The sequence below is a fragment of the Festucalex cinctus genome, chromosome 3 (genome assembly GCF_051991245.1).
Source record: "Festucalex cinctus isolate MCC-2025b chromosome 3, RoL_Fcin_1.0, whole genome shotgun sequence".
Taxonomy (NCBI): domain Eukaryota; kingdom Metazoa; phylum Chordata; class Actinopteri; order Syngnathiformes; family Syngnathidae; genus Festucalex; species Festucalex cinctus.
In genome coordinates this window covers 28650246-28663910 of record NC_135413.1, presented here as the reverse complement: position 1 = coordinate 28663910, position 13665 = coordinate 28650246, and the positions used below count along the sequence as shown (strand labels likewise).

At 39.4% G+C, this 13665-nt stretch overlaps 1 protein-coding gene across 1 annotated transcript in view; it reads left to right on the top strand.

Annotated features, from left to right (window-relative positions):
• The window catches only part of plxnb2b (plexin b2b), a 221873-nt gene that overhangs the window by 203142 nt on the left and 5066 nt on the right, over positions 1-13665 (top strand). Inside the window, exons 28-34 of the mRNA XM_077517377.1 lie at positions 437-583; positions 2690-2846; positions 4976-5076; positions 7379-7463; positions 7763-7914; positions 9463-9623; positions 12809-12956. Of these exons, the coding sequence (XP_077373503.1) occupies positions 437-583; positions 2690-2846; positions 4976-5076; positions 7379-7463; positions 7763-7914; positions 9463-9623; positions 12809-12956 (951 nt within the window). The remainder of the gene's footprint in view (positions 1-436; positions 584-2689; positions 2847-4975; positions 5077-7378; positions 7464-7762; positions 7915-9462; positions 9624-12808; positions 12957-13665) is intronic.

Sequence of the window (13665 nt, the reverse complement as noted above, 5' to 3'; positions counted from 1 at the left end):
TTCACTCACTGTCCTCCGTCTCCACTTTTTGTGCAGTGGTCCATTTTCTTGCTGCCTTCAGTCTCCATTTTGATGAGACACTCATTTTTATAGCACATCATTTTCCTGCTGCCCTCATTCTCGACTTTACTGCGCTGGTCTATTTTTTCGCTGCCCTCAATCTCCTCTAGGATAAAATCCTTCTCTTTTGGCAAGAATTACATAGAGTAGACTCTTGTAAACTTTAATTGTTGTGTTGTGTTAGTATGTAGTTCCGATACCGTTTTTTGGCTCCCCATCCCGATTCCGATACCCAGCTTACCGATACTAGTATCAGTGTCGGAACAACACTAGTTAGCATGTCTTGTTTTGAGTGATGCATTCAATGCGTCGGGGTTTTCAAACTTTCCAAAAAATAATCACAAAGCGCTTTAATTGTAACTCTCATTTGTGTCAGGACTCGGCAGGCGAGCCCTTGTACAAACTGTTCCGGGCCATCAAGCACCAGATTGAGAAAGGACCCGTCGACGCCCGAGTGAAAAAAGCCAAATACACCCTCAACGACACGGGCCTGCTGGGCGATGACGTGGAGTACTCTGTGCTGGTGAGATGGACACGCTATAAGTCGCTAACACGTACACATACAGCTGCTGAAAGATTGCACAGTCGTGAGTCGCTGTTGTCATGGGAAGAGGATCTGTTGGGGGGGGCGGGAACACCCTGAGGCTACTTGCTGCTTTTGTATGACATCCATTTTCAGTGTCATGTACTCAACGCGCAAAAAAAAAAAAAAAAAAAAAAAAAAAAAAGACACGGAGGCCAGCCGACGTATTCACGGCTCAGCTTGGAAAGGCGACAAGTTCCTACGTGGAACGTTTATAAGCCACTGCGAGGACTTAGCCCGCTGCATTTCAGAGACGGAGAAGCGAATGTGAACACGGCCAACGTCAGCACACTCACACGAAATAAAAAAATAAATAAAATGGCCTGTGGGTAATGGCGATGTCATGGACAATTATCGAATTAGCTCCCAATCATGCTGTCTCCCCCCACGGTGATGGATCTCTTCCTGTGATTGAATTACAGCGTGCAAAGCGAGGCAAGCCCCCCCCCCCCCCCCCCCCCCCTCATTCCCCTACCCCCTCCGGTGGACTTGATTTCACAGGTCTCCACGATTACTTTGGATTTCACGGGCCGCTCTTCACACTGACACTCAAATGCAGAGCGAGTAGGATTGGATTGGCTGCACCCCCCCCCCCCTTCACGTCAACTTCCCCCTTGCCATTCTTTTGATTGCATCAAGTGGTCAATTAGTTCCTGGCCGAGCAACTCAAGTTGCTCCCGCCGAGCTGCGGTCATTAGCCGGGGCCGAGGTGACAGAATTCCTATCAAGTGCCACCGCCGTGTGTGTGTGTGCACGCGCGCGTGTGTGTGTGTGTGCGATAAGCTTGGTTACCATGACAACCACATCTTGACAGCAGAGTTGTGTGTGTTTCGAGTGGGAGGTCAAACCATATCCAGTTGGGCAAGTTGGACACATTCCCTGCAAAGTAATTGGAATTCATAAAAAGGAAATTTATGGTAATTTTAGACATGATATAAACACACATGCATGCATCTAAATTACGTTAAGAAAAATGGTTTTGCTTCACTTTAAAGATTGTTTTAATTAGGGATGTCATAATTAGTGCGTTAATTTTGAATTAATCTAAAGTTTCTTTAAAGCCGCAATTTTTTTTACGCGCAATTAACGACTGACCATTCCATGGAAAGCTGAGGAAATTCCAGTCGCAACGAATAAATTTAATAAGAATTAATAATCATTTGTGGAGACTGGGGTCATGTTGTATTTTACAATTTAAAAAATGTGAAGAATTTCACAGGTTATGTCATGTTAAAGATTAGATAGCTCTTAATATGAAAAGAAAAATGTCGCCGTCTTACAAATGCAATTATGCCATCTAGTGGCAGAAAATGACCTCAACACAAATCAATATCATACTTTTTTTTTTTTTTTACAGTACAGTACATTCATTTCATTTTAACTCAATTTTATGAATTAAGAAATTACCGTGTCAATGATTAAAAGATTCAGACATATTTCTATTAGTTTAACATTGTTTTTACACTTTTATGTTAACAAGAGTATGAAAACTGAGAAAAAAAATATTGTACATTTTGAACAGGTAAAAAAAAAAAAAAAGGTAATTAATGGTGACTAATGGTAATTGCGATTAAAAATTTTCATCTCTTGACAACCCTAGTTGTAATATAGAACTGACCTTGAGGAGGACACATAATTCTAACTTTAATATTTGAATGACCCCAACTGCAAAAACAGCAAAAATGGGGTTATTCCAGTTCAGTAATGTAATAACTGCTCTCATATTGGTATTGGTCTGAAAAAAACTATTTTTTGTTTTTGTTTTTAAACATATAATCCTAACTTGATATATGAATGACCTTTAACAAGGGAATAAAGCCAAAACAAGAAATTACAAATGATGAACTACATTTTTAAAATTTGTAAAGAGGTCTACTTTCCATTGAACTTTTCTTTTGCTTGTCGGCCGTGGATTTGCCCCATTAAATTTTTCATGACCATATCTCGTTGAAATATTTGATCACGTCAAGACTACTGAACTGTACATGCTGTGCTGTATTTGAATATCCTCGTGTGTTTCACACCTTTGCTGTGTCTTGTTGCCAGACGCTGCAAGTGCTGGTGCACGGCGAGGGACCCGATGTGACGCCCGTCAAGGTCCTGAGCTGTGACACCATCTCGCAGGTGAAGGAGAAGATCATCGAGCAGGTGTACAGGAACCTGCCCTACTCCGCCCGGCCCAAGGTGGACAGCGTCACGCTGGGTGAGTGATGAGTTTTTTACAGTCGGACGGCACTGAGGCGTCAAAATATACGCAGGGAAAAGAAGCCTGGCGTGAAACGTCGCCGTCATTTTTACCGTGTCGGCATCGATGTCGTTCAGCAGTCAAAGGAAGAACCTTGCTATCAACAGTTTCATGTCACTTAAAAAAAAAAAAAAACGTTATTAGAGGGTTGAGAAAGGAAGTTAAAATCACGACAGTGACAAGTCGCCCTTGCTTCAATGCAGGCGCCTGCGTGAGATGTGGATAAGAATTGTGCAGAAATTCTTTATCTTATGATGGGAAAATGGCAGAGAAATGTTATTAAGATACTTGGAACTGTTTTAAATTGTGATTTTTATTTTTTTTTTTTGAAAAAAAGTTTTCATGTATCCTTAAGTTACTAAGGAGCTTTTTCTGTTTCTACATTCTAATCCAGTGCTGCCAGTTAAAGAAAAAGTGGGTTTATTTATTTATTTATTTATTTATTTATTTATTTATTTAATTATTATTGTTTTGGCAGAACCAGATTTCTGATTTTTTTTTTTTTAAACCGTCGCTGCCAGGGTTTTACTTTCTACTGTCAGACTGTCAGAAGCCTGTTTGCTGTTTGTTCTTTTTAGATTTAGATTTCTGGGTGTTGGGGGCGGGCGGGGTTTTTTTTTTTTTTTTTTACTGGCAGGAAGGTCAAACTAATATATATACACAAACACAAAAATGGACTTCTGACATGGCAGACGAATAAAAAATAAAAAAAATACATTAATAATTTTTTTTCTTTTTTCACATTTTTTTCCTTCCTTTCTTTCTTGCTTTTTTCCTTCTGTTTTCCCGAAAAAAAAGGGGAAAAAAAAGGGAAACAATAAAATAAATTAATTAATGCAAAAGAAACAAAATCCACTAGCAAAAATATGCTTCTTAAAGTTTAAAATAAATAAATAAATAAATGACTGCCTGGAATGAGCTTCCATATAAAAGCATCACAATTTGGGCTTTTTTTTGTTTTTTTGTTTTTTTTTTATGGTGCCACCACAGATGGCTACCACATTATGGCAGAGAGAGGAAGTTTCATTATAACAATCGATCCGGAAAAGTTATTTACTGTGACATGGAAAAAGCGTCTGGCAGCTCAATACAGTATGAAACGATAAAATTCTTTAAATATCATTTACATTAAATAAGTTGGCTTTAGCAAGCAGATGCTAGCAGCAGATGTTGATGTAAACGGCATGTAGCTGGAAAATAATGGCTAATGACCAGAGAAGCTTGTCAACAACTGGCAGTTTTGCTGCACCGAAAACTAAACGGCGAGTACTTATATTTTAGTTTGAAACTTTTACACTTTTATGACAGTTCAGAATTACAGTTCCTACTGAAAAAAATGCTTTGAATTGTTAATTTCTTTTAGCTCTGAATCAGCTTATTCAGTCGTAGCAACCAAAAGAAACGCTTTTATTCGCTAAACAAAGTTCCAAAGTTGCAAACCTAGGGGGAGCCGACTTCAAAAGCTCAAATCTCCACAGACATTTTTGCCACATCAAAGACATTTTTTTTCTCCCCCCCCCCCAATTCCCACGCGCGCAGCCAATCTCATTCCGTTGTGCGTTTCAGATAAGTGCAGATCTGTCGCCTTTCGTAGCGCATCGGGACGATAACCCTCTCATGTGGCGCTAATTGTAAATGAGCCGCGATGGCGCCCCGGCCCAGGTCTGCGCCGCCGTTAAATCTCATCTCCATTCAAAAGCGTCGAGCTGCCAATCAGCTTTGGAATTCCATTTCGAACATTTCTGACAAAGTCAGCTATCTGGTCTGCGCACAGCAGCGGATTTCATGTTAATTTATATATGTACGTTTCTTTTCTTCTCTGCAGCTGGTGAATATTATATACTGTATAATGTTATAAATGTCTATAGCATGTGCAATGTGTATATAGCCATATTGTATATATGCAAGTGATAACCAAGACCTGCAAATAAAAATACAAGTAGCGAGCAGAATTTAGCTCAATATAAGCGGGTACAAGTTACGGTACTTTTACCAAAAAATACTCAATTAACGGAGTAAAAGTAGCTTGTTGCTAGTTACCCACCTCTGGTGGTGAACTTTTTTTTTTCTTCCTTTTCTCTCAACAGAGTGGCGCCCAGGCTCCACAGGCCAAATTTTGTCCGATCTGGACTTGACATCCCAAAAAGAGGGCAGATGTAAACGCATCAACACACTGGCTCACTATAACGTACGTAACGCTCTTGTAATTTATTCATTTTACGACTTATTTTTCACTGAAGAATCATTTTCATTTCTGTGACATTTTTATTTATTTTTTTATTGTGAACTTTATGCTTGTAGCAGGACAACAATTTCCTCGACGACCTTTCTTGTAATACACTGAAATCTCTCATTAAATGTTAAAGTAGCACTAAGGAACTTTTCAACCTTAATAAAATATCACTAAGCAACTTTGAGGAGGACGGTAGGAACAAAACTACACAAAACACACAAAACTACAAATGTGCTGACTGCTTTATGGCATACGTCACTTCCCCATTGATCCATTCGTTGCAACGGCAGAAGTCAATTTGAATGTCGACGCATGATTGCTGCTTTCCGGGAAGAAGCTGCAAAACAACTGAAAAGTTTTGTCTGACGAGACAAAAAAAGTCAAAAGGGAGGCTACCTGGATAAAAGGACCGTCAAGGATCAACATCGGCCCGACTTTCACTCGCTGGCGTGAGCTCAAAAACGACGCGATGCACTTGTCCTCATGGGAAATGTGGTCTTCCTGCAGATATAACAATACCGCTTACGCCCATATGGCACCGCCATAATCGACATGAATTGAAAGTTCCTTAGTGTTGCTTTAACGAAGCCCTGCCGCAAATAGCAAAAAAATCTGTCAGAAATTGCCGGCGCTCCAAAAGGGGGTTTTAATTGCTTGTATGAGTGGTTGCCAAAATATGTAAAATGCAGGGTTTCATAAAAAAAAAAGAAGAAGAAGAAGTTGCATGATGTCTCCAAGAGTTCAAATGTTCAATTGAGTGAAGTCAAGCATTCAAGTTAGAACTAGTTTCTTTTATTGTGGTCTTCAACAACTTAAATAATAATCAGCAAAGCATCACCACCATGCATCTAGCATGTACGCAGTCATTAGCCCATGTTACATTAGCGACTCTATTCAGTCTTTCAATTATTCAACACAAACAAACCACCCTACTAGAGTAAGGATCTTTGCTCACTCGAGAAGTACACATCAGGAAAAAACAAACCAGCATTGAGAGAAGCCCTCTAAATCTTCCTTTCACCGCATCGACCCGGTGAAAACAAAGGTCAGTCACAAATATCCCCCTTCAGTGCTGCCTTTCATGAGCTTAAATCTTCATTCTTCTTTGGTGACCTGCTCTCGTTAACTCTTGTATTGTCCGTTAAAAAGCTGAATCCGTGGGTCATACGTGCCACTAATGCTGCTGTTTGAAGAAGAAAACGTGCTGTAAACATGCCCATGTGGAGTCCCGTTGTCGTGTCCACTTGGTCACGTTGATTAGGAATTACTTTAGGGTCATGAAAGAAGACGATGTGAGGACTTGGTGTGTTGTTACCTCGACCAAGAAGTTTTTATTGATGGAAAAAAACGAACAAACCGCTTTCCATTAAACTTTAGGAGGAGGGGCCAATGAAGAACTCGTTCTTTTTTTCTTTGTTTTTGTCAGTAATGATAGAGGATGATTATGAGAATAAAGGTATACATGTGAATTTACTCTCGTAACAATACAATTTTTTTTCTCAAATGGTATTCTCACATTAATACTTAATAATACTTTATATATCTATATATATATATTTTTTTTTTCTTATGCTTTTTTTTTTTAATATATTAAATAGATTTTTTTTTTTCCTGGTGATTTAGGGGTTTTTATGCAAATATTACAAACATTGTGCTGTATCAATTTATTTCTTTTTTTTATAACTTACTAATTGATTTTTTCAACATTATTTTCTTCTTTTTTTATTTAATTTATCTTTATTCTCGAACTTTGAAACTTTATTCTTGTAATGTAATGACTTTCTTTTCATAATAGTCTGTCCTAATTCTAATTATGACTTTATTCTTATAATTACGTCTTTGTTTAATATTCTCTTGATCATATTTTTATTACTCTCCCATCTAAACTTATTTCTTGTTTTTTTCACATAAATTGCCAAATGTACTTTCCCAGTTGTTTTTGTAATGCTTATTTATGTTTATTATACAACCTAATTGTTGCAACTACATTTTCATAATTCACCACTTTTTCCTAGAATTTTTATTTCAGTATTGCTATCCATTTTTTTTCTGATGTGACTTTTTTCCTGGTTGTGTTTTTTCCACATTAGACAATATTATGTTGGGTTTTTTTTAATTTATGTTTAAAACAATCTGCTGTATGCTGGTGAATTTCCTTTCTAGGGAAGATTGGAGGATGATTTTTTTTTATTAAATATATTGCTCTATTGCTCTTGTGATTACTAATGTCGTGTCTTCTGCCTCCATCGCTTTGCAGGTCCGCGACAACGCCACCTTAGTCTTGTCGCGAGTGCTCCACACGCAGCAGAACTACGATCAGAACCAGGAAAACCACGAGGAGCGTAAGTGTTTTGAACGGACGACGTTTCCCCAGGCCTTCCCTTCTCCTCCCCGCTCTCGTTTAGCATGCTAATTCATCTTTTATGTCCAGCCGCACTTTTTTTTTAGATGACTTTCAAATGAGATGCACTTCTCTTCTCATGTGCATTTTCATAAAAGCTGATTTTCACCCCAACGTTTGTCTTTGATGTCCCGGGTGCGTTCATTCAAATTCAGCCGAGCTCCAACAAAGGCTTGTTTGTGATCTTGAGGCGTGTGCGCTGGTAAGCGAGTAGCGTAACCGCTCGAGTTGTTGTTTCAGGGAACGCTCTGTTGGAGGATGACAAGGTGTTTCACCTGGTGAGGCCCGCCGACGAGCTGGATGAGATCAAGTCCAAGCGGGGCAGCATTAAGGACAAGTCCATGACCAAAGCCATCACTGAGATTTATCTCACTCGACTGCTGTCTGTCAAGGTGCTCGTTTCTTCCACGCTTGGCAATTAACTCTTTGACCGCCAAAAACGTTTAATAATGTTTGGTAAAATCACGATGTATGCCGCCATAAACGTTAAGTGACGTCAACTACCGTATTTTCCGCACTAGAAGGCGCACCTAAAAGCCTTAAATTTTTTCAAAAGCTGACCCTGCGCCTTATAATCCAGTGCGCCTTATATATGGATCAATGTTGAGCCGCAACAGGTCTCGCTGTCAAGACGCTATCGGTGACCCTGCACGATCGGTGACGCGCATGCGCAGAAGATCCTGCCATCTTGGATCGCTAGCTAATACTAATACTTTATAGCTCAGAGAAAATAATAAAACAGCTGTTTATTCATTTTGGGAGCGAATGGAGTTGTCAGAAAGCTGGTTTGTAATCTATTCATAAAGTTTGACTGACCTATCTGACTGTTTTGTTGACATTCCCTTTAGCGCAGGACCATCTAATGGATGCATAACGTAACCCCAGCCTCTACTGTAGCGCCTTGTATATGGAAAAAGTTTTAAAATATGTCACTCATTGAAGGTGCGCCTTATAATGCGGTGCGCCTTATAGTGCGGAAAATACGGTACTCTTTTTTTAAATTTTTTTTTTTTTTTTTTTTTTTTAAATATACGTCCAATATCCAAGTGCAGCGCAGCCGGGTCAATGGGTTGTGAAATCAAAAACACCGACTACCTATGGCCAGCAGATGGCAGCATTGTATCTCTTGTCAATGGGCTGCCGGTGTATGGAATTACTCAACTCAACTCAAATTTACTAAACCTCGCAGCGGTAGCTGCTCGGGCCCTAACTAGAGCTGCGAAGTACAATGAAACATGACGCAATCTGATGAAATAGAACGTTTTCAAGGCTGACGTGAATGATCAAAGCCTATGTAACACTAAACCTCATTTGACGGAGCGTCGCTAAACAAAAAATATTAGTATCAAAGTCACGGTTGTGGAGAAAATGTATCTTTTCTTTTCAAATTTCGCTCAATGAAACACACTTTTTTTCTAATGAAAGAATGGAATGCGATCTTTCATGTGGTACCCCATGTTGGATATGTGGCAAAAGAACATAATATTCTGTTTGCTTCGAAAAATGAGTTAGAATGCTGGAAATCCGCTGGTATTGGGGGTTGTTTTTTTGTTAACGTGCGGCAGTAAAAGAGTTAAATGTCCGTTCATTTCAACGAGGAAGATGATTTGTGATGCTAGTGGGTGTGATCACAAAATGAATTCAACTCTTAAGTCAACTTTTATGCTTACATGTTTTCTACATTTTGATATTCAGGAGTTACTTCTCTTTGCTTTCTATCCACGCGTCCGATTTCTCTTTTCCTCCATCTGCCATCGGTAGTTGTCGGCATCCTGATTTGCCACCTGTTGCTTCAGCAGCTCGCAAACGTCGTCATGGGGGCGGATTATTTTTCTTGTTGCCATTAACCCGAAGCTAATACTACAATAGTTTCACATTCTTTCTGCATTCGAAAGTTCCCGGTGCTTCTCTGACTCATTCGGCTTCACTGTTTCCTGTAGGGAACGTTGCAGCAGTTTGTGGACGATTTCTTCCGCAGCGTGCTGTGCTCCGGAGCAGTGGTGCCGCCGGCGGTCAAATACTTCTTTGACTTCTTGGACGAGCAGGCGCTGAAGCACAACAACGTGGATGATGAGACCATCCACATCTGGAAGACCAACAGGTACTGGTTTCAATGGGTGGGAAATTTGGGAGGGAAACGTTGGTTGATTTTATTGGGGAATTTCTGGGGAATACATTGGATAGTCTTTTATCGGAAATCAATGTTAAAGATGTCAAACATCCATTCTAACGGGGCTGGCAGTGAAGTAGTTCAAACGTATGTACAGTCAACCCCTACATATTTGTTTGTAGGTTTTTGCAAGTTTACATGTGATCATTATTATTATTATTATTATTTTTTTTTTTGAGGAGGTGTGAAAAACTAATTTTTGTACTCAGATCAGGCCAATGCCTGTCTAATGTAACAATGTTTCTTTGGCGCCATCTGGTGGCATCTTGCTGGAAAGCACCTGTTGAAGTGAGGTGAGGCATGCAGGCAGAACTCAGTTCTTATTTCATTACACAATATTGTGATTGTTTTCTTGGAAATCTTTTTCATCTTTTAAAAAAGAATATATATATCGTCTTCAACTTTCGACATTCTTGGAAATTAAATCTTTGCTTCTGTTATATTTCAACTTTTTTTTTTTTACTATGATTTTTTTTCCCCCCACATAATCTTGCATCTTAAATTTTGTTATGCTATAATTGTCGTGTTCCGACTTTGTACGTTTTTTTTTCTTTTAATTTAACATATCATTCTCGTATTTTACAACTTTTTTTCACATCAAATTGCATCTATAGTCATGTAACTTCATGATATTTTTCTTGTTGCATTGCATCATGCTCTTAACTTCAAAACACTGTCCTCGTAACGTTTCAATTTTATGCTTGAAAAAAATATTTGTATTCCTGTGACTTTGGACTTTTTCAGTCCGAATTTAATTGGAGCTTAAATTGATTGTCGTCGTATTAAAACTTTTTTTTTTCTTGTATAATAATATTACGATTTTTATTTTATTTTTTTTTACAAGCCATTGCAGCTTTATTGTCTTTTTTTCTTATAAAATTTTATTTTCCTGGTATTCCAACTTTTTTTTTTTTCGTCCTTTAGGACTTGAACTTTTTATCTTGTTAAACTACAAATTGATTGTCATAACGTTACGACTTCATTCTCATAATGTCACAACTTTATTCTTGTAATAGTTCCACTGTTTTCTTGAACAGCATTTTTGTTTTTGACACAACGGCGGCAGGAGAATTGCACCTTTCCCCTATTCCCTTTCGCAAAAGCCATCGTCCCGCCTTCTGTTGTCTCTTTCCGAATCCGGGAGGAAAATGATTTATTCAACTCCATCGAAATCCCTTGTTCTGGAATAACCCGCAGTAATATTCTCCATCGATTCCCGTGCAAAGTCTTCAAACTTTGAACGTGAGCGTCAAATTACGGAAACACTGCGACACGCGCGCCGAGGTGTCTACTAATCCACATCTGCGTCTGCAGTTCAAACGAGGAACTCTCCCAAGAAACAAAAGTTGATTATCCAAGAAGGAGATGCATACAGATGCGCGTTTTTTTGTTTTTTTTGTTTTTGTTTTTTTCGCATTTGCAATCCCGCCGCTCCCGTGTGACATTTAAGCGCATAAATTAGTGTCACGCCGGCGAAGTCTGGGGGCGCCCCAGACAACGTGTTGCATGTCGATGTCTGTGATTGACGCCGGGCTGAGCGGCAGAGAAAAAGAGCCGGCGCGCTGGCACAAGGACAGGCGATGAGCGATTTAATTACTCGGCGCCGCGCGCTCGGCATCCAGCCGTCATGTTTATCAAATCAATGCGGGGCCACGTATTAAATATGAATGCGTGTACGAGGCAGAACAACAAACAAACATGGTAATTGTGTCCCAGGCTAATTTAATTGTGGGATTGTTGCAACACTGTTATTTTTATGCTTGTGTTGTACACCCTCCTGGGGTTTTTTTTTTTTTTTTTTTTGCCCACCCAGTATGTATTTTATTTTACACTCTGCGCCTTTCAAGTCTCACTTGGGCGGGCACGCGCTCAGATCAGGGAGAATGTTATGGGGGTTTTTTTGTTTTGTTTTTATGTATACATCCTTATTTTGGAAAAGAATGAAGCTGTTGTATTGTGCTCAGAGGGGAAATCAGTTAGCGTAGTCGAGCGTTGCGCACATGCCGTCTGCACTGTTGAAGTTTTTGTAGGACTTTTAAAGGTCAGGCTTTGGCGAGGCCCCGACAAGCATCGCTGGCTGTTGCTCGGCTCAGATCCCTTTTGTTTCCCTTTTGGAGCTCTTGTGTTTGTCTTTTTGATTGTAGGGGGATGTGAGAGTGCTAAAACCTTCCTCTGAATTATTCATCATCAAGGATTGACTTAAAGTAAATGCTATTGATTCTCTTTCAGCGTGCCATCAGGCCCTGGCTTTCCCAATTGCTCAACATTTTTATTTTATTTTTCCACATAGGAAATGCATCCAACCATGCAACTTAACTCATTCACTCGCCGCCATTTTCACAGAAGCAGCCCCGTTCGCTCCCGGCTGTTTTACTGAATTTTGACTGATTTTGCAAGGCCCACAGAATATTGTGTTCAATTGCTATAAAGCATGGAACCTATCAAAAGAAAGATTAAAGTCTCTTCTTTTATCAGGGAAAAAAAAGTATGTTTCTATCCGTTTCCGTTTTGCAGCAAATAGCATTAAAAGAGAGCTAAGTTTCATCAGTTTTCACAAATCTATTTAAAATTGTAAGTAATTTAGCTTTTTTTTCTAGATGGCCCTGGTTGATCTCCTTTGCTCTGCTGCCACCTGCTGGCCGTTTGTGTAATAACTACCATTTCTGCAACCATTCTTTGCAGTTGAGAGGCTGCATCAAAGCCTTCTGTATGCTCTAGCATTAAAAAAAAAAAAAACAACAAAAAACGTATAAATACGTCTTTGGGACACTTAAAACATTAAAAAAAACGTATTTACACGTTATTGGGAGCAAATGAGTTAAAGGGATACTTTACTTATTTAGCCATTTTTGGCAGTCAAACATTAACTCTTCTACTGCCACACATTACCACAAAGAACTTTGATAATACAAAGGCTTTGATCATTCACGTCATCCTTGAAAACGTTCTAATTAATCAGATTTATCAGATTTCGTCATTGCTTGGTTGTTTAATTTCACACTTAAATGGGTGAACGGCCACTCCAGCGACGCAACTATTCGTATCCAAGTCGTGGCAAAAGTCAGTTTTCCGCGACATGTCACCGTTCACGTGTCGTTTCCATGTATTCGCTGCAGCCTCCCTCTGCGCTTCTGGGTGAACATCCTGAAGAACCCTCACTTCATCTTCGACGTCCACGTGTCGGAAGTGGTGGACGCCTCGCTCTCCGTCATCGCGCAGACCTTCATGGACGCCTGCACCAAGACCGAGCACAAGCTCAGTCGGGTGAGCGCAAATGCGATTAAGTCAAGTCGGGTTTGCATGGGTGGAAAGCAAAAAAAGACAAAAAAAAACTAACCTTATCACATCACCCTTACAAATTATGTTATTTCGGAAAACATTTTGACAATCACTTAAACATACTTCCTTGACACCAATTCCTGTTTTGGCCGGACTATGACGTCATCTTGTGGCACCTTAGGGCATTTCAGAAACAGCACATAAACTGCAAATTTGTGATTTTTATTTTTTTTCTTTCAAAGAATACCTGGGGATAATTTCCACAGGACAAAAAACATGAAATGAATTTTGGAACCGTGAATTTGTGGAGGAATGATGTGCATGCAGGAGGAAGACAGAGGTTAAAGGTGAAACGAAAGAAATTGCTCCACTGTAATAAGTGGTAACTCAACTAAAAGGTGACAAGATTTTTGAGATACAAGTCATCTCTCAGCCGAAATTTTTTGTTGTCTTGAATTATGAACAAAAACTCCACAACAAGCAGCAGATTTATAAATTGTGTATTTGACCAAACCAAACAAAACATACCAAAGTCCGCTAGCTTAATGCTAACGCGCAATGCAAAGTGTCATAGCTGTAGGTGTAACCGTGAAGCAACACATGCACACAAGCCAAATAATCCTCATAGGCAAATATATTCTTTATCCTCTGCACCAAAAACAACTGTTAGGAAGTATTATACTGCCCCCTGGTG